Genomic DNA, 23,475 nt, shown 5'->3' on the forward strand with positions numbered 1-23,475 from the left:
CAGGCATTAAGCCGACCCTCACTTACTATGCATTCACTTCCTCCCTGAGTCTAATGTGCTGTGCTGGGTCTTTTAATCCAATCACTATAGGTTGCTCTATAATCCCCTCCTCTCTGTATTTAGAAAGGAGTCTGATAGACAAGATGGGAGAGAGTGATAGTCTCCCTCTCACTCCCTGGGCTTTGTCTCTGCCTATGCTTTAGCTTAGACAAAGATGATGCTGCAGCCGGAGAGGATTATGTTCTGGATGATATGAGGACCCCTAGTGGTGTCTTTTTTTTTATTATTATTATTAGCCATGATTACTATAAAAACGAGTTTAATTATTTTTAAAATATATTGGAAAGATTAATGTTTCATCAAGATGTACAACATGTAAAAAGTTTTGGATTCTGAACTGTCATGGAAATTATACCCCCCAGACTAATAACATGATAGTATAGATGATGATATGTGTAATGCAGCTGTACTTTTGGCTGCTGTTTATCACTCTTTATCAGCAGAAAAATAGTTTTATCGTGGGGTCAGCAACAGCCGGATAGACGTGGCGGGGGATCGTAATGCCCCACCTCCACCACGCCTATCCCCTGTAAGTGAGCGCTGGACCACTGTGTGATTGACACACAGGTCCCCACCCCCCGATGTCCATGATGTGCGGGCCGGCGTGACTCCACTGAGCCTATACATATAATGTGCACCTTTATGTAATATGAAATACAGTGCCCGTACTCCTCTTCTTTCTTCTCATGGAGACGTGCAGCTTCTGCTTTCACTATAGGTAGAGAGCTCGCTCCCGTTGTCTGCCGCCAGCTCAGTGCGCCTGCGCAGTGCTAGAGGCAGGGAGCGAGCTCACTGCCTATAGTGAAAGCAGAAGCAGCGTGTCCACGGCACCATGAGAAGAAAGAAGAGGAGTACGGGCACTGTATTTCATATTACATAAAGGTGCACATTATATGTATAGGCTCAGTGGAGTCACGCCGGCCCGCACATCATGGACATCGGGGGGTGGGGACCTGTGTGTCAATCACACAGTGGTCCAGCGCTCATTTACAGGAGATAGGTGTGGCGGAGGTGGGGCATTACAATCCCCAGCCACGCCTATCAGTCTGTTGCTGACCCCACGATAAAACTATTTTCTGGCTGATAAAGAGCAGCCAAAAGTACAGCTGCATTACACGTATCATCATCTTTATTTATTTATTTATATAGCGCCTACAGATTCCGCAGTATCATCTATACTATCATGTCATTAGTCTGGGGGGTATAATTTCCATGACAGTTGCGCTTTAAGATTGGCATGTGACACACCAATCTTAATAAATTCCCACCATAAAGAAGAAGAGAAACAATAGCATTGCAATTAAATAAATAGATTTTATTGTTCTTGCTGCTCAGACACTGCACTCATTATCCAAGAAACACCTTTCCTACGATAAATATATATTAATAATTGCATTTTTAGATTCGAACCAAGAAATGTTCCTTGCTTATCTATGAATATTCACATTTCAGAAATATCCAGTGCTGTAATTAAAATAAGAAAAAAAGACAAACTATCTGCAAATAATATGCAATATAAAAAAAAATCCACAAAGAATAAACAGCTTGAAATATATTTTATTTTATAGACAGAAATGAAATCTCTAGGCACAGTATTAGGCATTAAAAGAACACAGAGGCAATAGGTTAGTGTGTACTGTTCTGTACAAAAATACAGTCTGAATAAATTACATTGCTAGCTATAAGATCGGACTTCACTTACCAGTCAGTTCATTGCATGTTTAATATTATACAGTCACATGCTATTCCGTATATATATATATCAGTTTTTAACACATAATTCTCTCTATATTTTTTTATTTGTACTTACAAAAAAGGTTAACATAGTTGTGCAAGAGTTTGAAGCAGGGTATGCAATGCTGGCACATAAACATGTGTTATGCCATAGAATTTGGAATTATTAATGGAGCCCTGATGGCATTCTCATGACAATTTGCATTTACTGTATAAAACTAATGAAGAATCTGATTGGTTTTAACTGCTAAAAAATATAATTTATTAATTCCAAAACAAGACTGATAAACATACCAACTGGAAAAGTTACAACAAAGCATTTGGCTAATCTAATGTAGCATATACAGTGACAGAATGGTCAAGATACAACAGTAGTTACAAGGAGGCTTCAGCCTCACCCTTTTTTGCATCCTATCTAGATTTCTTCAATTTAAAGCAACAGTTACTACTTTTCAAAATAACTATCATCCCTCATTTTTGTCTCTCTATCACGTAGATTAAAATAAAGTTTAAAAAAACAAACTAGCTTTAGTTCATAATCTGTTTAAGTACCATATTACTTGAAAAACTAAGTAAATGTACAAGATATCATGAATAATTTATAAATATTTTTTATAAAAAAAATGGTACACAGTAGTGCTATAAGCATTTAAGTGAATGATGCTGTGAAATGTTAATAACAAAATGTTTTACGATTTTATCTCTGGTAAAATTTTGAGTTATTCATAATAGCTCTTTATTCTCTTGTGTAATGGAGTTGAAAATAGCTGTAGGACAGTAAGAAGCAAGGAGGAAAAGAAAACAAGCCTATGTAAATAAACAACGCGAAGAAGATGATTGCAATAAGAACATATAAAAATATAGTATGTTACCCAGATGTGAGGTAAATTGACCATGGTTCATTTAATTTAACATTGTTTAATATAATAATTGTGGAGCTATAATAGTAAAGTAAGGAAAGCAATGGAGAAACAAGCTGAAGTATGTAATATTTTTGCTACTTTCTAAGGATCTGACACGTTTTACACCTATTTATCATCTTTACAACCCTTTTACACTTACAACACTCAGAATTGCAATATATTTTTTCAGCATTCTTGGAAATGGGTCATAATTCCTCCATATATCTTGTAGTAAGAGTTATTTCCTTTGTTTTATCTCATATTATGTACTTGTCCCATATCTATAGATTTCTTAAAGCAGTTCATAACTAAAGATTTATTTCTATAACATTTTCCTTCTCTAAAGTGCTTTTTTACGGTAATACTAGCATGACAAATATAGGTTAAAACATATAATGGGTAATGTATATTAAAATTTTAGGAATTGATTATTGTGTATGAAACATTATTGCTAAATTTTTGGAAACATACATTTACTTTAAAGGGGTATTCCAGCATCCTAAAATGTTTCACATGTAGCTGGTGCATGGTAAAAAAAAATAAAAAATGTTACTCACCTATCTCAGTTCCCCAGTAACTCCCATTCCAGTGAATTATGACCCCCTGGTCATCACTGATTTTTGCTACCCTTGAAATGAGTCTTTTCACCGGGACCTGCCCGATCAGCCAATCGGCCGCCACAATGATGCACCACCTCAATTCCACCTCACCAGTCAGTTATTGATTGAGTGGGCAGATCTTACTGAGAAGACTCAACAACAAGTAGCAACAAGCAGAGTTAAGCGGGTTAACTGGGAGTCACTAAAACATCGACTGCAGAGAAAGGGGTAGATGAGTATAATTTAGTTTAGTTTTTTTTATTATCACCCCTCCCTCAGAAACAGGTGAACATTTTCAGGATTCTGGAGTACACTTTTAAAGTCTTTCTTAGCAAATTATTAACCCTTTTATAGAATGTGGATTTCTTTGTACATATTCCACATACATGGATCCATATTAGGGGTTCAGAGAAGCAAGACCTGCGGCAATTAGGCATTGGGCGACTTCTTTCGGAGAGGGGATTTTCATAATGTGCCAATTGTATTTACATAAAAGGGCTAATAATATATCTATATATATTTATAGTATGAAAATGTAAGTTGTGTGGTCCAATACACAAAGTAAATGGACAACATTTTTTTAGAATTTGATGACATTCTCCCTTATGTGAATGCCATGCTATAGTCTATATTTCTTTTCCTTTCACGTTGGAAAATAAGTTTGAGGTTATACAAAGTAGACAAAAATGTATATTGACTTTATAGTTTTTTTTTGTCTAAATTTATTATTTAGTATACTTTCCCTAAACATTCTTCACAAAAAATAAACACAACCAAATATTGCAGCATTTGGCTTTTTTTTTTTATAGTCCTATACACTTGATATAGTATTTTTTATATATGCATTTATTGGCATGAAAATAAAAGCTAATTGTAGGAAACTAGAGGCAGATTTATGTGCTTCATCTCTTACTTAATCTATAATTATTTCTGTAATCTTTGAATTTCATTACGAATGCACACTGTATAACAGCATGACCAAAGTATCAAAAATATTGTGTGCTTATTTATTGGGGGGCAAATATAATACTATATATGGGAGAAAAACAATGGGGGGGGATACTCAAAGAATTTAGGTCCATTTTTTTTTTTGCTTTAGCTGCACCGTATAAAATGTGGCACACATTGTTAGCTCTACATATTCATATTTTTTAGTCACACCTTGCTTAACAATGTTTTTTAAAAGGGACATGGCCTTGTGTTTGCATCTTACCCTAGATATTCAAAGGTTTATCTCTACTTTATGGTGCATAAAGGTGTCTCAGGTGTAACCAGAGTTTTATCTGTGTGTTAACTGTGCCATCCTTGAACAGTGTCTTGCTATATAAAATTTTTTGTTTTTTACTTTAATATTTTTTTAATCAAAAAGCCTATGCATTCTTTATTTTCCACACAAATAGTCAAAATAATATATATATATATATATATATATATATATATATATATATATACATATATATTTCCAAAAGAATAGGGCGGCACTCCAGCGATCCAATGAAAAAATGGTTTTATTCACCCAAAGTGAAAAGCTAAATTTCAACCTACTCAATTAGGTCTTTTTCATGCTTGAAAAAGACCTCATTGAGGAGGTTGAAACGTCGCTTTTCACTTTTGGGTGAATAAAACCATTTTACAGCTTGGGACTTTATGGTCAAGTCTTTGATAGGACTGAGCACCCGGCTGGATCCTGGGATTGAAATCCCACACAGTGCCACTCTTTTTTCTGCAATATATATATATATATATATATATATATATATATATATATATATATATATATTGGTTATTGACAATTCATATTCCTTAATAAGATAAAACTGTTACAATAATGTTTTCAGTCGGATAGAGGGACTGTTCTGGACTTCCATAGCACCATTTCAGGCTCCCAAGCAACTAACCTGAAATAGTAAGGTCACATACTCTCCTCCCTTGCATCTGATTACTGCTCTGACTATGCAGACTTTCTCTGTAGGCTGTGTACACATAGTGCCAAAAACAACAATCAATAATGTTATGCACTGGCATAGCATTGAAAGTGTTTATAATTAATTGATTTCTAATAGTCCCTGATGGGCACATAAATATAGGGATAACATTAGTAAAACACAGGGTTATTAAGAGGCATGTCCCCTTATAAGTTTGGGTAGAAATACGTGAATAGATTCCTCTTAAGAAGGCGCTGGTACCAAGGGATGGAGATAACTTCTTTATTGGCAACGCGTTTCGATCCCGAACCGGGATCTTCGTCAGGCATCGAAACGCGTTGCCAATAAAGAAGTTATCTCCATCCCTGGGTACCAGCGCCTTCTTAAGAGGAATCTATCCGGGTATTTCTTCCCATTGCTTATTACCGGACTGACGGCCGTCAAACCGGGTGGTTCCTCGTGGCAGCGGTTTCCCTTGATTTCCACGCTACTATAGGTGTTGTGCTCTAAGCGCAACATCTAGGGGTAAGAACCCATCTTTACATTACACCTTCATTTATCATCAAACGGTCCTCACTAGGGGCGCACCTCTTGTTGTTTTTTTTTTTTTCTCGTTTTTATATTACCCTTATAAGTTTGGGCTGTTGCTGAGAAAGTGGCTACCTAAATTTTTTTAAGCATCTCTGCCATATGTAAGGGCGCCAAGACATCAAGCTGGGTACTTTGTGACAATTCCACCATCTTCTTTCACTTATTAGTAGTGACCAATGGTAAACTAGAAAAATGGTGTGTTTACCACAGGTTTTTAATGCAGGACAAATGTGCTCCAGATTTTGAAATCTGCAGGCACCACTATAAAGAATCTGGAGCAAATAGCAATGCTTGTGGTGCTAATAAAACTGCACTAAAGTCTTTGAATATGTCCCCCAATATGTTTTACAAAATATGTAAGGTTTAACACTGTTAGTGAATTGTATTCTCCAACGCAGTGTTTCTACCTACTGTAAATAATCCTGAAAACATCATTTGTGTTTTCATGAGTTATTGGAATGATGTAGCCACAAATAATAGTAATTTTGAGTTTCATATGTGGCAATGTCCAATTATTATTAGAAATCAGTTGTTTCTCCAGAACGGGGCCCCATTTCTCTCTGCTGGAGCTCCTTGCATTCTCTTGGGCCCTGTCTCTCTGTACTGGAGCTCCATGCATTCTCTTGGGCCCTGTCTCTCACTGTACTGGAGCTCCATGCATTCTCTTGGGCCCTGTCTCTCTCTGTACTGGAGCTCCATGCATTCTCTTGGGCCCTGTCTCTCTCTGTACTGGAGCTCCATGCATTCTCTTGGGCCCTGTCTCTCTCTGTACTGGAGCTCCATGCATTCTATTTGCGAGAGCCTGAGATTCCCAAGATCCTCGCTTATGTAATATCTCAGCGCTCCCCTAACCCCCCTCCCCACAGACCACCCAACCAACCCCACCCCTTGCAATTAGATACTTATTCCCAATCCTGCAAATAGGAGAACGCACTTTCAATATAACATACTAGTTAATTAGAAATGAGCAAACTCTATCAAATAATTAATTTCTTCTGTTCGATGCCTCAGTGTACATATAAACACAGGCAGGCATCTGCCTCCAAAGAGGGATAATTTTTGGACATACATTTTAAAAAGTATGAAAAATGTTCTAGTGCAGTGTGTTTTTATTCAACCTGTTAGTTATTACCATGTACCATCCATTCACCCAAAGCCAAACATGTTGTGAAACTAAAACTTTGCCTTAAAAACAGCCCAGCAATACACAGATACACTCATAGGTGACCTTACAGTGTTATAGAGGGCTATTGGTGTAGTACAGGTTGGGACAAATCTAGTTTGGTCAGAACCAGAGCTTTTTGTATACTGGTTCTGACTGAATTTGGCGAACTGGCAAAGCTGAACTTTCTTATTACTCATCTCTATGAGTAATAAGTACATTACTGATAGGGATTCTGTGCTCAGTCTTCCACTACCACTTATAAAAGAACAACTTTACTTGGGTGGATTAGGACCGTCCACTTATAGCATAAATTCCCATTCATTTAAATGCTTAATATTAAATACATATGTTACATTATTTTGATCGGTATGGTTTTCTAAAATAGGACATACAGACAAACCTGCTTCTTTGTAAAAATGGGTCATCTTGATGAGACAATCTTTTAAGCCATATGGAGAAAAAAGCTATAAAATTCCAGCTGCATGATTTTTCAATGAAGGCATGGTAGAAGCAGGAGCCAATAGTGTCCTTCGGAATTCTCCAAAGTTTTTTTTAACTCATATCTAACACATGTTTGCAAATAACTGTTATCCCTAGTAAATACTGTGGAGCTATATATTTTTAACAGCATTTTCTATTTAAATTGTAGTTTGTCAATCAATCTATATTAAGCCGAATATCAACGTATCAACATAAAACTGATTAATTCCGAAGGTTTAATGATATGATAAGATATGGTTCGTCTTCTCATCCACATGTAAGCACAGATTGGAAATTCAGGTCATTATAAGCAGTACGCTCTAACGGAATTCATAATTTCACATAGATCTAGAATACAGCCAAATATTCCAAATATTCTCTTGGGAAATAGTACATTAAAATATTGTACAATCCTACAGCTACAGTACATACCTTTCTTGAAAGATAGTTGCTTAAAAAGTTAATGATTTTCTAGCTATCCTTGTAGGCTTAGCTTTAATCTCGCTATGATATTCACAGTTCAAAATAAACCCATAAATCTATTTTTATTTTATTTTCATGGAAAACAGATGTGCATTTTTTATTCTCCGTGCAAAGGTGAATTTCAGCCACTAATTACAAGCATGTTCCTTCAGATGGTGAAAAATGGGGCTAAGCTGCATACGGTTAACCAGTGAACTCTTCATTTTTCAGATAAGCCTTGCATCATGGGTTTTATTTTTAGTTTATTCCACCATATGTAATTTAACAGCACTTGTTTTCTTCAAAACCTGGTCCAATAAAATGATGACCTCAGCAGTATGACAGTGGCAAATTATTCTTGAATTCTCTTTCTGTTGCATTCCAGGAAAAAATGGACATCCGTCTCCGAATTCATTTCTTTCTACAATTTGTACATACATTGCTTATGTTTCTTTAACCAAACATTAATATTACAACAAATTGCAGTAAGTTATTGATTTCACTCATTCAATCCTTTTAGCTTCTTTCTGCAGTTTTTTTTTCTCTCTCTAGAATGAATGTAAAGCTGACTATATAATTGGCAGCCAAAAGGCAAAGAGGGATTAAATCAAATGAGCCGACTGGTTGATGCTCCACATGTCTTCTAGAAAAGGGAGATACAAAAACTCGAGTAAATTTATTGTTTCATTATTTCCTCCGTCACCTAGTAGTAGTCCTCGTAGTTCTTGGGGTTCAAACAGTAAAGTATGGCACCTCCAAATGAAAATATTGTTGCCCCCCATGCTAAGCCATAGCCCCAGTTGAATTCATGGTATATTTTTAGCGTGACAGTTTCAATGAACTTGATTGGATACAGCACAAGACCGCATACTTGGAGGACCACTGAAAAACAAAATAAAAAAGGTACATTAGTATTCATACAAATATTATACTATACAATGGAAAGTAAGGTAAGTTAACTTTCAAAATTCACTAGAAAATTGATGCTAAATGTCATATGGAATTTTAGGATGATCAACACAAATGCCCTTATATAGCCTGTCATTTGAATTAGGTATATTGAAGAAAAACAAAAGGGGTGCATTGATTGATATTATAAGCTTTTACAGGCTTCTGTAAATGTTGCCTCCATTGTACTATAGAAAATATGCACTACAGCCTTATATGAATCAGTAAACAGAGGTTCATTAAACCTAGACTAGTAATACATATCCGAGAAATATTTATCCACATTTTTTTTTATTTATCTCCATCCAGGCCCTATAACTGTGTATCTATAAAATGTACTAAAGAGCAGCTAGAAGCTTCATTTGAATGAGCATTGATAGTGGCCGATATACATAGAGAATGCACATCCAGATGAGGAATTGAGAATATTTGTTGACTTTACAAGCAGCTGATCACTTAAAGGGATATTTCAGGATTTTTTTTATTATTTGACTATGCTACAGGGGCTGTAAAGTTAGTGTAGTCCATAATATAGTGTCTGTACCTGTGTGTGACGGTTTTCTCACAATTCTTATATGATTTTCACCCCAATATTTATTTTTAACAGCATACAAAATGACTGTTGTCTCAGATTTTTCCCAGGTTGCAATGCGGCCGAGACCTGACTCACTAGTCAGCTGATGACAGGGAGCCTGTCTGCTTCAGTGGTTGGAGGGATCGCTGGGTGGGAGAGAGATCAATCTGCAACTAATGCAACAGCTGTAGGCACCCTGATTGAAAACCACAGGTCTTTTGAATGGATGCAGTTCATTTATGTTTCAATGAATGGGGTGGCTGATGTGTGGGAGGGAGGAAAATGGAATTATGGGATTTGTAGGCAAAAGAAAAAAACTCAACCAGGAAATACCAGTTCACAAAAAGCTAGCCGCAATGTTATTGTAATCTGACAACATAGCCACTTAGCCCAAGACAAGCACAGGTCCTTCCTAAGCATGTCCATTACTGCCTGCCAGGTACGTACTAAAATCACCTTATGGTGAACAACCCCTTTAACTAGTAATTGTTTCAGGAAAAAAGTGGATCTTAGTCAGGCGCAGCTACAGTGGAAGACAGATGACGATATCCATAGGTTTACTTCATAAGGTTTATTCAGTGGCATAACAGCAACGCGTTTCTTGCCCGCAATGGGCACTTCCTCAGCCACGTTGCAAGAAACGCGTTGCTGTTGTGCCACTGAATAAACCTTATGAAGTTAACCTATGGATATCGTCATTTGTCTTCCACTGTAGCTGTGCCTGACTAAGATCCACTTTTTTCCTGAAACAATTGCTGTTATACTAGCCGATGAGTGAGGACCTGACCGGAGGATCCAGGCTGCATACAGATTACCACTTTCTACATGCGATATGGTGTTGCGCCCTGAGCGCAACATCTTCTGGTGAGTGTAAATCTTTACATTTTGCCAAAAACTCTTTAAAGTACAGCACTAGGGGCACGTGTGTCTTTTTTCTCATTAACCCCTTTAACTAGATACTCTTTTATGGTGCTCTAACATGCTGAACTTGTAATGGTGGCTAGATCTTGCAATTGATCAATAATTTTGGGCTGCAACTCTTTCAACCTCAAGTCCAGGTGCTACCCAGAAATTATCAGGACTAGAAGCACTAACCGTGGCCGCTAAACCAGGGTGTATGAGTACCATTGCCCAAAAAGTAGCAACGGCTATTGCTGTAACATTAACTCTTCAAAATGCATTGCTCTGTCTTATACAGGGTCAAGTATATGATTATTTAAACATAAACCAAAATGCACATCATCTTCCAGCTACTATGCTTAGAATGCTGCCTATATAAAAAGAACTCACACAAGATACACTGTCACTTTGCTAGTGACAAGACAAATGGTATCCCTAAATCTAGGGATTGTTTTACACAACATTACTGATGTATTTACTATGCATATACAGATGTAGTCATGGTTAACTCAAATGTGTTTTCTTATGATATTGTAATGCACCAAAGAACAAGACAAGGCCAGTTATTGAGTAATATAAAAATTAGGTTTGTGTAATGGATTAGGGTAACATATCTCATCTTCAGGAGTGCAGTACAATATCTTAACCCCTTAAGGACCGGGCCATTTTTCATTTTTGCACTTTAGTTTTTTCCTCCTCATTTTTTAAAAATCATAACGCTTTCAATCTTCCACCTACAGACCTATATGAGGGTTTCTTTGATTGCACCACCAATTTTACTTTGTAATGACATCAATCATTTCACCACAAAATCTATGGTGAAACCAGAAAAAAAATATTTGCGGGGCAAAATTGAATAGAATTTTGTAACTTTTCGGGGCTTCTGATTCTACGCAGTGCACTTTTTGGTAAAAATTACAGCTTATCTTTATTCTTTAGGTCCATACGGTCGCAAGGATACCAAATTTTAACCTAATTTATATAGGTTTTATTTTATTTTACTACTTAAAAAAAAAAAATAACTACATGCACCAAAATTAGTATGTTCAAAATTGTCATCCTCTGACTCCTATAACTTTTTTATTTTTCTGCATATCGAAATGTATGAGGGCTAATTTTTTTATGTCATGATCTGAAGTTTTTATTGGTACCATTTTTGTTTTGATGGGACTTTTTATTAGTTTCTTTTAGGGTATAAAAATGAACAAAAATACACAATTTTGGACTTCAGAATTTTTTTACATATATGCCATTGACTGTGCAGTTTAATTAACATTATATTTTTATAGTTCAGACATTTACGCATGCGGCGATACCACATATGTTTATGTTTATTTTTGTTTACATAATTTTTTTTTTATGGGAAAAGGGGGGTGATTCAAACTTTTATTAGAGAAGGTTAGAGAAGATTTTTATTTTACTTATTTTTACACCATATTTTAGTTCCCATAGGGTCTATTATGTGCAATCTTCTGATTGTATACACTGATAGCATTGATCAGTGTTATCAGCACTCTGCTGCTCCAGCCTGCATCTCAGAGATGAAGCAGCAGAGCGGCAATCGGAAGGAGATGTAGGCAGGTAGGGACACTCCCCCATCCTCTCAGCTGTTCGGGACACCGCAATTTCACCGCGGCAATCCTGAACAGCCCAACTGAGCTGCCAGGAACTGTTTACTTTCGTTTGATCGCCGCATCCAAGGGTTAATGCCGGACATCACCGATTGGAGGCTGATAGTTCACCCCGTGACCCGTGTTATAGCATGGGAGCAAGACCCATGCTTCCTTAATGACTGCAGCTAATCTTCGGGGTTCTAGTAGTGTAATGGAACATTATGTGATTTTGTGTTCTATACAAAATGGATTACCAAAGCCAAAAGTATCTCTATATCCGGAATGAGGCCCCCGTTGAAAGCTCTGTTCTCCACCTTCCAAGATGTACTGAACAGTATTATGTCTGTATTTCTAGAGTACAAGTATTTTTTTTATAACTTCAATAAACACGGCACTCCTTGGTGATCGTAGGTGCAGTCGTAGGATGCCAGTCCTTCTTATATAATCTAGATAGACAACAAGGCACTCAACTTTGGTGAAATCAATGTATTTATTGTAATAAGCAATCACAAAAGGGTAACATTTCAGTCACAATAGACCTTCCTCAGGCTGGATTGCTGTGGAGGAGATGGATAAGTAAAAAAGTAGTAGTAGGGACAGTCCTCAGCCGTGTGATATGAATATAAGGTATAGGGTACACTAACTATCAAATATAGGTTGCAATACACTATATTCCTATTACACAGCTGAGGACTGTCCTTCTACTTCATTTTAACTTACCCATCTCCTCTGCAGCAATCCGGTCTGAGGAAGATTTATTGTGACCTACATGTTACCCTTTTGTGATTGCTTAATACAATAAATACATTGGGGGAGATTTATCAAAGGATTTAGACTGTTTTTTCCTCTCTAAAAATTTTTGTACAGAAAGTCGCAGTCTAAATACGTGCGACTTTGCACAACTTTTGCTTTAGGGGATTTTTAGAATATGATGCATTCTAGTCTATTTTAGATGGAAAAATGCATTGGTGCTCAATTTATCAATAGCGACTTTTCGGCGAAAAGTTGCATCGGCCAAAAGTACGCTGAAATGACAGACCATGCTGGAGCAGGTTCAAATACAGTCTAAGACTTAAGTTACAAAAAAGAGAAATAGTCTCAACTGGCAGGCAGGAGGTGCTCAACCCCTCATGCGGTTGTGCATATATACTGGGGGAGCAGATCCTACCCTTGTAGTCTGTTGCTAAGGGTGATCCCCAGCATAAAAAATGCATACGGTGGGGGATGCCTGCAACAGACTACAAGTGCCACATTAACATCCTACACCAGATTAACGGTGCGGATGTGTAACAATTAGAATAATAGCATACAGGGATTAGGTACACTACTGTGGTAGATGTAACAATGACATTGGCTAACCCTCAACATCAGTGTTGAGGGTTAGCCAATGTCATTGTTACATCTACCACAGTAGTGTACCTAATCCCTGTATGTTATTAAATGCAGTCTAAACAGAATATATCAAGAGCAGTGCGACTTTTGATAAATTAAGCGCACAATAGACCAGCCTTACCCTCTGTAGGTATATTGATGGGGGAAATAGACAGCTTTGATAAATCCCCCCATTGTTTTCACCAAAGTGGAGAGCCTAATTGTTTATCTAAATGAGTATTTGTTATAGGTAGCACTTCAAGCATAGTAACTGACAAATTTTCATGAATTTCTAATCATGTTTAGAGAATTACACAATATCAACAATAGCAACTGAGAGATTACCGTAGAAACATTTTAAAACTTTACAGAGACACCGATATCAAGACTGAACATACACTGTATTTTTCATCTTTTTATATTCCTCGTAGTATAATTTTATTAATCAAATATACCTTACATGTTATACACAAAATCTGCACTATCTCTGTAAAGGCATTCCTTAGACCCATAAAAGGTCAAGTTGGTTAAACCAGGTTTTGAAATATATTTACTGTAACCTTTATAACAGTAAACTCAGGACCAATTATAAATCTAAAATCTGTAGCAAAAGGTAACATTTAAAACAGCTACATTTTTTGGAGTTTCATAAGATCATGCTATTTCTAGATTTAATGAGTTAAATATCACATACATGAATGCAAATATATATGGGCTCTAGTGTTGTTTCACACTCCCACAGGGAAAAACTTTACATTTGCTGCAATGGAGCTACTGAATAACACATTAGCAGCTATGTAAAAATCCTTTGTTTCCATATATAAAATTCATCCATTGGTTTGAAATTGACTAGCTATTTTTTATGACATTCACTATGTTTCAAGTCTAAATGGGGCAATCAATTTTCCAGACATCCTGTATTTAATAAAGCTTTCATAATTTGGTCATTAAAGGAGTATTCCGGGAATTTTTTTTTATTTGACCATGCTACAGGGGCTGTAAAGTTAGTGTAGTTCATTGTATAGTGTCTGTACCTGTGTGTGATGGTTTTATCACAATTCTTCTGTGATTATGACCCCAATATTTATTTTTACCAGCATACAAAATGACTGTTGTCTTGGATTTTTCCCAGCTTGCAATGCGGCCAAGACCTGACTCACTAGTCAGCTGATGACAGAGAGCCTGTCTGCTTCAGTGGGTGGAGAGAGCAATCTGCAACTAATGCAACAGCTGGAGGCACCCTGATTGAAAACCACAGGTCTGCAGCTCATTTATGTTTCACTGGGTGGGGTTGCTGATGTGTGGGAAGGAGGAAAATATAATTGTGGGATTTGTAGTCAAAAAAAGAAAAGTGAAATAGGAAATACAAGTTCACAAAAAGCTAGCCACAGTGTTATGGTAATTTCACAAAATAGCCATTTAGCCCCAAGACAAGCGCAGATCCTTCCTAAGCATGTCCATTACTGTCTGCCAGTTGCGTACTAAAATCACCTTATGGTGGAGAACCCCTTTAATTCCTGGTAAAATGATTTGCAAAACATAGAAAGCACAGAAATTAATAATATAATTTAGGAAAAAAGCTATCAATTCAATACTACAATGGCAATGGGTAAAGCAAAAAATGGAAGACTGTCGTTAATTTAATATGTCACCCTGTCCTTACCTAAAGAGCCATTCATTGGCACAAGATATGTATTCTATAAGTAGGGATCTCATACAGATTAATAATGCCTGCTATTCTATTATAGTTACTAGATAAGTAGTCACTAGGGACATTTATATCTATAAATACACTGCTCAAAAAAATGGAACACTTGAACAACACAATGTAACTCCAAGTCAATCACACGTCTGTGAAATCACACTGTCCACTCAGGAATCAACACTGATTGTCAATCAATTTCACATGCTGTTGTGCAAATGGAACAGACAACTGGTGGAAATTATAGGCAATTAGCAAGACCCCCCCCCCCCCCAATAAAGAAGTAGTTCTGCAGGTGTTGACCACAGACGACGTCTCAGTTCCTATGCTTCCTTGCTGATGCTTTAGTCACTTTTGAATGCTGGCAGTGCTTTCACTCTAGGGGTAGCATGAGACGGAGTCTACAACCCACACAAGTGGCTCAGGTAGTGCAGTTCATCCAGGATGGCACATCAATGGGAGCTGTGGCAAGAAGGTTTGCTATGTCTGTCAGTGTAGTGTCCAGAGCTTGGAGGCGCTATCAGGAGACAGTCCAGTACATCAGGAGACGTAGAGGAGGCCGTAGGAGGGCAACAACCCAGAAGCAGGACCACTACCTCTGCCTTTGTGCAAGGAGGAGCAGGAGGAGCACTGCCAGAGCCCAGAAAAATGACCTACAGTAGGCCACAAATGTGCATGCTTCCACACAAACGGTCAGAAATAGACTCCATGAGGGTGGTATGAGATCCCGACGTCCACAGATGAGGGTTGTGCTTACAGCCCAACACTGTTCAGGACGTTCACACTGAGCACATGTGACAGATGTGACAGAGTCTGGAGGCGCCATGGAGAACATTCTGTTGCTGGCAACATCCTCCAGCATATCCGGTTTGGTGGTGGGTCAGTAATGGTGTGGGGTGGGATTTCTTTGGGGGGCTGCACAACCCTCCATTTGCTTGTCAGAGGTAGCCTGACGGCCATTAGGTACTGAGGTGAGATCCTCAGACCCCTTGTGAGACCATATGCTGGTGCAGTTAGCCTTGGGTTTCTTCTGGTGCAAGACAATGCTATACTTCATATGGCTGGAGTGTGTCAGCAGTTCCTGCAAGAGGAAGGCATTGATGCTATGGACTGGCCCGCCCATTCCCCAGACCTGAATCCGATTGAGCACATCTGGGACATCATGTCTCGCTATATCCACCACAGACTGCCCAGGAGTTGGCGGATGCTTTAGTCCAAGTCTGGGAGGACATCCCTCAGGAGACCACCCGCCACCTCATCAGGAGGAGGCCACACGCAAGTGGAGGCCACATGCACTACTGAGCCTCGTTTTGACTTGTTTTGAGGAAATTACATCAAAGTTGGATCAGCCTGTAGTGTGGTTTTCCACTTTGATTTTGAGTGTGACTCCATATCCAGACATCCATGGGTTGATGAATTTGATTTCCATTGAAAATTTTTGTGTGATTTTGTTGTCAGCACATTCAACTATGTAAACATGAAAGTATTTCATATGGTTAGTTCATTCATTCAGATCTAGGATATGTTATCTTAGGGTTCTCTTTATTTTTTTGAGCAGTGTATAATAAAAGTAATACCAGCGCTTGAACCACAGGGTAAAAAATAGAGAAAAGTATATATGTAGTGCTTACTTGTGTTATCTCCAGCAATGCTATTCAACTGGGATCCTCCAGATGTGTTTGCAGCAGAGCAACGTTCTGCATCTGCTGCTTAGATTTTATTAATAAAGTGACTCGTGCGATCTCAAAAGGTGTCTTATATCCACTGGGTATAGACTAGAGATGAGCGAACTTACAGTAAATTCGATTCATCACGAACTTCTCGGCTCGGCAGTTGATGACTTATCCTGCATAAATTGGTTCAGCTTTCAGGTGCTCCAGTGGGCTGGAAAAGGTGGATACAGTCCTAGGAAAGAGTCTCCTAGGACTGTATCCCCCTTTTCCAGCCCACGGGAGCACCTGAAAGCTGAACTAATTTAGGCAGGAAAAGTAATCAACTGCCAAGCCGAGAAGTTTGTGACAAATCGAATTTACTGTAAGTTCGCTGATCTCTAGTATAGACTGTTAGGTATCTGCTGTTATCTTCATACGTTAGAACTCCACTTCCAAGATTGCTTGTGTGGTTGTGTATATGTCATAGGATCGGGAGCCAGCCACGGCCGGCGGTGCCTTAACTGATCTCCTGCCCATTAGAGCTCCGAAATTGCTCTCTTTGCCTGTGAGTGATGTCACTACTGGTTGTGGAGGAGGACAAAAAAGATCCAACATGTTTTGGTGACCTGCCTGTCACCTTCATTTGAGATGCAATCTCCTCCCTTCCTAGGATCACAGATAAAGGTGACAGGCAGGACAACGAAACGCGTTGGGTCTTTTTTGTCCTCCTCTGCAACCTGTGGTGCACTCAAAGGCAAAAAGCGCGATTCCGGAGTTCTAACGGGCAGGAGGTTGAGATGCTTCCAGCCGGGGCTGTCTCCCGATTCTGCAACATATACGCAACCACACAAGCAATCTTGGAAGTGGAGTTCTAATGTATGAAGACAACAGCAGATGCCTAACAGTCTATACCCAGTGGATATTGGACACCTATTGAGATCGCATAAGTCACTTTATTAAGAAAATCCTAGCAGCAGAGGAAGAACGTCACTCCACTGCAAACAAATTGAATCCATCTATGGTAGTGTGGAATTTGCAGTACTAATTTTTCCTGTATTAGTACTCCATTGTTGCTATGGTTCCCTGTTATAGGATATTGTCTCCACTACTGTTGGTCTGCAAGCCTTGGATCGTAAAGAGTACCCCTTTCTAGGGGTAATTCGCCAGAACCCAAGTACTCTATCAGGTGAGATACCATTTTATAGAGGGCTCCAGTGTGCTCCCTACATCTCTCAGGATTACACAAGGCACTGGCCTCTTCTCTCTCTTTTAGATTTTCTGCCTTTCTATGACTGCTCTCTGACACCCAATCCCTGCGTACAACACCTATGCCGGCAGCTAAGAGAGTGCTGGTTCAGATAAAGAGTTCACTGGTGTCAATGTATTAGTGCCCTAAGACAACTTCAGGAAGAGGGTTGGCAGTGGAGGAGGGACACATGAAAAAATGAGGAAAACAGAAAGTGAATACTTATTACGCTGCACAGGCACTTCAAAAAAAGGTTAAAAAAATGCAAAAACCTAGGAGAATTACATAATTTATAGCATGCATATGCACAAACAATATCACTGATGTATTTAGTAGTGGTACGATAACCTATTTCATTTTCATACATAAATCAATTCTAAATAGAATAACAAAATGTGTGATCACTATAAATAAAAATATAACTTCTCAATTTGTACCAGAAGTTTTGACAATTTCTGGTACAATTACCCTATTCAATGATATGATGGGTTTGACTCACAAACACAAGCCTTTTGTAATAGAAAATCAAGTTGGCAAAGAGCCGAACACCTTGGGTCCAACTTTTTATTGGGGTAAGCCATGTCTTCCCATTTACTCAATAGGCTAACTATATAATAAACGGACAGCCTGGCCATGACAGACCATCACTCAAACACAACCGTTCAAACTACAAAGATGACCAACAAAACTATATTACTTTTTTGAAAGTATAATCCTGAAGTGGAAACTTATTGGAAAATGATGACTTGGCCTACAGAAGCTGAAGTCAATGCTTTACTTGGTGAAGCTGAATGGATTAAAATAGATAAGCACTGTCTTGCCTTGTATGTTGACATATGATTTTAATTTGATATGGCATTCTAATAACTTGCTTCCCAGCTCCTCAGCTTTATCTAAAGAAGCTTATTGAAGTTGTGGGTATTAAACTAATCTCCCAGTGTCCCACATCACTTTTCACTTCTTTAATGATCACCTCTACAGCTCTTCATATGTTTAGAGCAGTTTATAAAAGTTCTATGTTGGAAAATCATGTCCTCAAATATTTATAGAATACTAGTCATTTTAACAAACTTCTGACATAGAGAAGGGCCCAGATGCTACAACCTCTAAAGACTGCTAAAATAAAGGACCACATTCCTCAGCTATACTTATTACTTACCCTTCACTTTAGATATCAATGAAGTCTTAAAGGGATACTCCGCTAAAAACATCTTATCCCATATCCAAATGATAGAGGATAAGATGTCTATTTGTGGGGGCCCACCTCTGGGAACCCCCGCGATCTTCGGGCCGGCAGCGGCGGCGGCGGCTGGAACACGGAAGCTTGGAGCTTCCACGTTTGTGACATCATGCCACACCCCCTCCATCACACCTCCTCCCATAAATATGAATAGAGAGGGCCTGGCAGCTGTGTTCGCTAGTCATTGGGCATTGAGCAGAGTTCGCTCCATGCACCGAATGACAGGGGTGCATCAGCGGTGGGACACCCTGCAATTAGACATCTTATCCCCTATTCTTTGGATAGGGGATAAGATGTTTTCAGCAGAGTACACCTTTAACACCTGGACCACCACTGATCTAAACATCTGACAACTTACTACAACATGTAAGACAATCGTTAAAATAATAGGTATCCTTTAATAGAGGAATCACAAGTTGTTTTTGCTTTTTTTTAACACCACTAGATAGATAATACAGGATCTACCACAATTCAGAATAGATCAAGCTCAGAGGTTAGCCTCCTGCCCCCTAAGGAATGACTTTTGGACAGGTTAGAGAGCATACCCAGAAAATGTTTCCATTCTAATGAATAGGGTGTTTTTTTTTCCCCCAAGTCAACTGGTGCTAGAAAGTTACACAGATTTGTATACTACTTCTATTTAAAAATCTTAATCCTTCAGCTGTTGTATGCTCCAGAAGAAGTTCAGTCTGACAACACTGCTCTATGCTGACACTCTTTCCATGTCAGGAACTGTCCAGAGTAGGAACAAATCCCAGTAGCAAACCTCTCCTGTCAGCAGAGAGCACTGTTGTCAGACTGAAAAGAACTGTACAACTTCCTCTGGAGCATACAGCCTCTGATAAGTACAGGAAGGATTAAGATTTTTAAATAGTAAAAATTAATTTACAAATCTGTTTAAGTTTCTTGCACCAGTTGATTTAAAAAAAAACTGTTTTTCCATAGGAGTACCCCTTTAACCCATTGGGAACGGGGCCCATTATATCCCTAAGGACGGGAACATTTTTTTCAAATCTGACCTCTATCACTTTATGCATTAATAACTCTGGGATGCTTTTACTTATAAATTTGATTCCGAGAAATTTAGCATTTTTCTAACTTTGAAGCTCTCTGCTTGTAAGGAAAAGGGACATATCAAATAAATGACATATTGATTCACATATACAATATGTTAACCTTATGTTTGCATCATAAAATTGACATGTTTTTACTTTTTGAAGACATCAGAGGGCTTCAAAGTATAGCAGCATTTTTCAAATTTTTCACGAAAATTTCAAAATCCACATTTTTCAGGGACCAGTTAAGTTTAAAAGTGAATTTGAGGGTCTTCATGTTTCAAATCCCCTACGACGGACCCCATTATGTAAACTGCACCCTTCAAAGTATTCAAAATGACATTCAAAAAGTTTATTAACCCTTTAGGTGTTTCACAGGAATAGCAGCAAAATGGAGGAGAAAATTTAAAATCTCAATTTTTTTTACACTAACATGTTATTGTAGCCTCATTGTTTTAATTTTTACAAGGCGTAAAAGGTAAAAAGGCACCCCAAAACTTGTAATTAATTTTCTCTCGAGTAAGGAAATATCTCATATGTGGCTGTAAAGTGCTCTGTGGGTGCATTAGAGGGCTCAGAAGGGAAGGAGCGACATTTGGCTTTTGGAGAGCGAATTTTGCTGAAATGGTTTTTGGGGGGCATGTCGAATTTAGGAAGCCCCCATGATGTCAGAACAGTAAAAAAAAAAAAAACACATGGCATACTATTTTGGAAACTACACCCCTCCACGAAGGTAACAAGGAATAAAATGAGGCTAACATCCCACAGGTGATTGACAAACTTTTATTAAAATGGGGCGTAAAATGTTACCCCCGAATTTTTCATTTTGACAAGGGGTAATAGGAGAAAAAGCCACCAAAAATGTGTAACTCCAATTCTTCTGAGTATGAAAATACCCCATATGTGGATGTGAAGTGCTCTGCAGGTGAACTACAATGCTCAGAAGAGAAGGAGCGCCATTGGGCTTTTGAAGAGAGAATTTGGTTGGAATGGAAGTCGGGGGCCATGTGCGTTTACAAAGCCCCCATTGTGCAGGAACAGTGGACCCCCTTCCACATGTGACCCCATTTTGGAAACTACACCCCTCATGTAATGTAATAAGGGGTGCATTGAGCATTAACACCCCACAGGTGATTGACAAACTTTTGTTTAAATGGGACGTAAAATGTTACCCCCAATTTTTCATTTTCACAAGGGGTAATAGGAGAAAAAGCCCCCAAAAATGTGTAACCCCATTTCTTCTGAGAATGGAAATACCCCATATGTGGATGTGAAGTGCTCTGCAGGTGAACTAAAATGCTCAGAAGCGAAGGAGCGCCATTGGGCTTTTGAAGAGAGAATTCGGTTGGAATGGAAGTCGGGGGCCATGTGCGTTTACAAAGCCCCCATGGTGCAGGAACAGTGGACCCCCTTCCACATGTGACCCCATTTTGGAAACTACACCCCTCATGTAATGTAATAAGGGGTGCATTGAGCATTTACACCCCACTGGCGTTTGACAGATCTTTGGAACAGTGGGCTGTAGTTTCCAAAATTGGGTCACATGTGGGGGGGGGGACCACTGTTCTGACAGCATGGGGACTTTGTAAATGCACATGGCCTTCAATTCCAGATTAATTCTCTCTCCAAAAGCCCAATGGTGCTCATTCTCTTCTGAGCCTTGTAGTTCACCAGCAGAGCACTTTACATCCACATATGGGGTTACAAATTTTGGGAGGCTTTTTTCCTATTACCCCTTGTGAAAATGAAAAATTTGGGGTAACATCAACATCCAACTTTAACGAAAATTTGTCCAACACCTGTGGGGTGTTAAGGCTCACTATACCCCTTGTTACATTTGGTGAGAGTGTAGTTTCTAAAATGGGGTCACATGTGGGTATTTTTTCTTTTGTACTTAGGTCAGAACCGCTGTAACCAGCAGCCACCCCTGTGCAAATCACCAATTTAGAACTCAAATGTACATGGTGCTCTCTCTCTCCTGAGCCTTGTTGTGCGTCCGCAGAGCACTTTGCGTCCACATATGGGGTATTTCTGTACTTGGGAGAAATTGTGTTACAAATTTTGGGGTCTTTTTCTCCTTTCACCTCTTGTGAAAATGAAAAGTATGGGGCAATACCAGCATGTTAGTGTAAAAATTTGTATTTGTTGTAGTTTTGCAACTTTTAGAAGGCCACAGTGAAGATCACTTACCGGCGATCTTCACTGCACCCTCTCTACTGCCGCACTTTCCGGCCGCACTCCTCCTGCTGCCGCCTCTGCCGCCGCAGCTCCAGGATGCCGCAGCCTCTGCCGCCGGTCCTGGAAAGTCTAAGTACCATGCTCCCCCCCTTGTGCCAGCGTTCCCCCCACCCCCTCTCTGCCCGGATTTAATCGGTGGGCAGAGCGAGGGAAATGAACTCAAACCCCTCCCACTCCCAACTGCCATTGGTGGTCGTACTGACCGACCAATGGCAGGGGATAGGAGGAGGCGGCACTTCGCACCTATCCTTTAGGATGATCAGAGCTGTCTCTGACAGCTCCGATTATTCTTATTTTCCGGGTGATCGGGTCACTGGTGATTGTCGCAAATCGCTGGTCTGAAATGACTGGCGATTTGTGGTGATCGCCGACATGGGGGGGTCTCAGGACCCCCCTAGGCATTGCCACGGTATGCCTGCTGATAGATATCAGCAGTCATCGCGGTCGGAAATACGGAGAGCTTACCCTCCATCCTTAAGTACCGGGACGTGAGGGCGTATCCCCAACAGGTTAAAGAAGGGATCTCTGGTTAAAGGAAATCTGTCAGTAGTATCACCCGCACTAAACATGTCACACAGACTTGTAGTGCAGGTGATGCTGATTAAAACGGTACTCACATTGTCCAGATGTGACAGGTTTAGTACGGGTGATACTACTGACAGATTTCCTTTAATAAAACTGATTTCCAAATACCCTATTGGGGGACTCTGATAAAGTGAGTTTTCCAGCTTAGTATCCCGCTTAAAAAGTAAATGTCTCATTCTCTATTACCCTGGACATAGACAATCTATTATCTTCAATAAGAACTTTGCAATGCTAGGTGTCCACAATGAGGATGCTTCAGGAGAATTAAGCACTTGCCATCTTTCCTTAAAGACTGCAGCTAATCCCCAATTATTACCCGGCGCCACAGGGGTGCCGGGAAGAGCCAGTACCAACAGGCCCACAGCGTCAAAAATGGCGCTCCTGGGCTAGGTGGTAACAGGCTGGTGTTATTTAGGCTGGGGAGGGCCAGTGA

At 39.2% G+C, this 23,475-nt stretch overlaps 1 protein-coding gene across 1 annotated transcript in view; it reads right to left on the minus strand.

Annotated features, from left to right (window-relative positions):
* Window positions 1–1,599: 1,599 nt before the first annotated feature.
* The window catches only part of TMEM47 (transmembrane protein 47), a 162,343-nt gene continuing 140,467 nt past the window's right edge, over window positions 1,600–23,475 (minus strand). The window contains exon 3 of the mRNA XM_056556155.1: window positions 1,600–8,800. Coding sequence (XP_056412130.1) covers window positions 8,622–8,800 — 179 coding nt within the window. The 3' untranslated portion in view covers window positions 1,600–8,621. The remainder of the gene's footprint in view (window positions 8,801–23,475) is intronic.

Source organism: Hyla sarda, chromosome 2 (assembly GCF_029499605.1).
Source record: "Hyla sarda isolate aHylSar1 chromosome 2, aHylSar1.hap1, whole genome shotgun sequence".
NCBI classification, from domain to species: Eukaryota; Metazoa; Chordata; class Amphibia; order Anura; family Hylidae; genus Hyla; species Hyla sarda.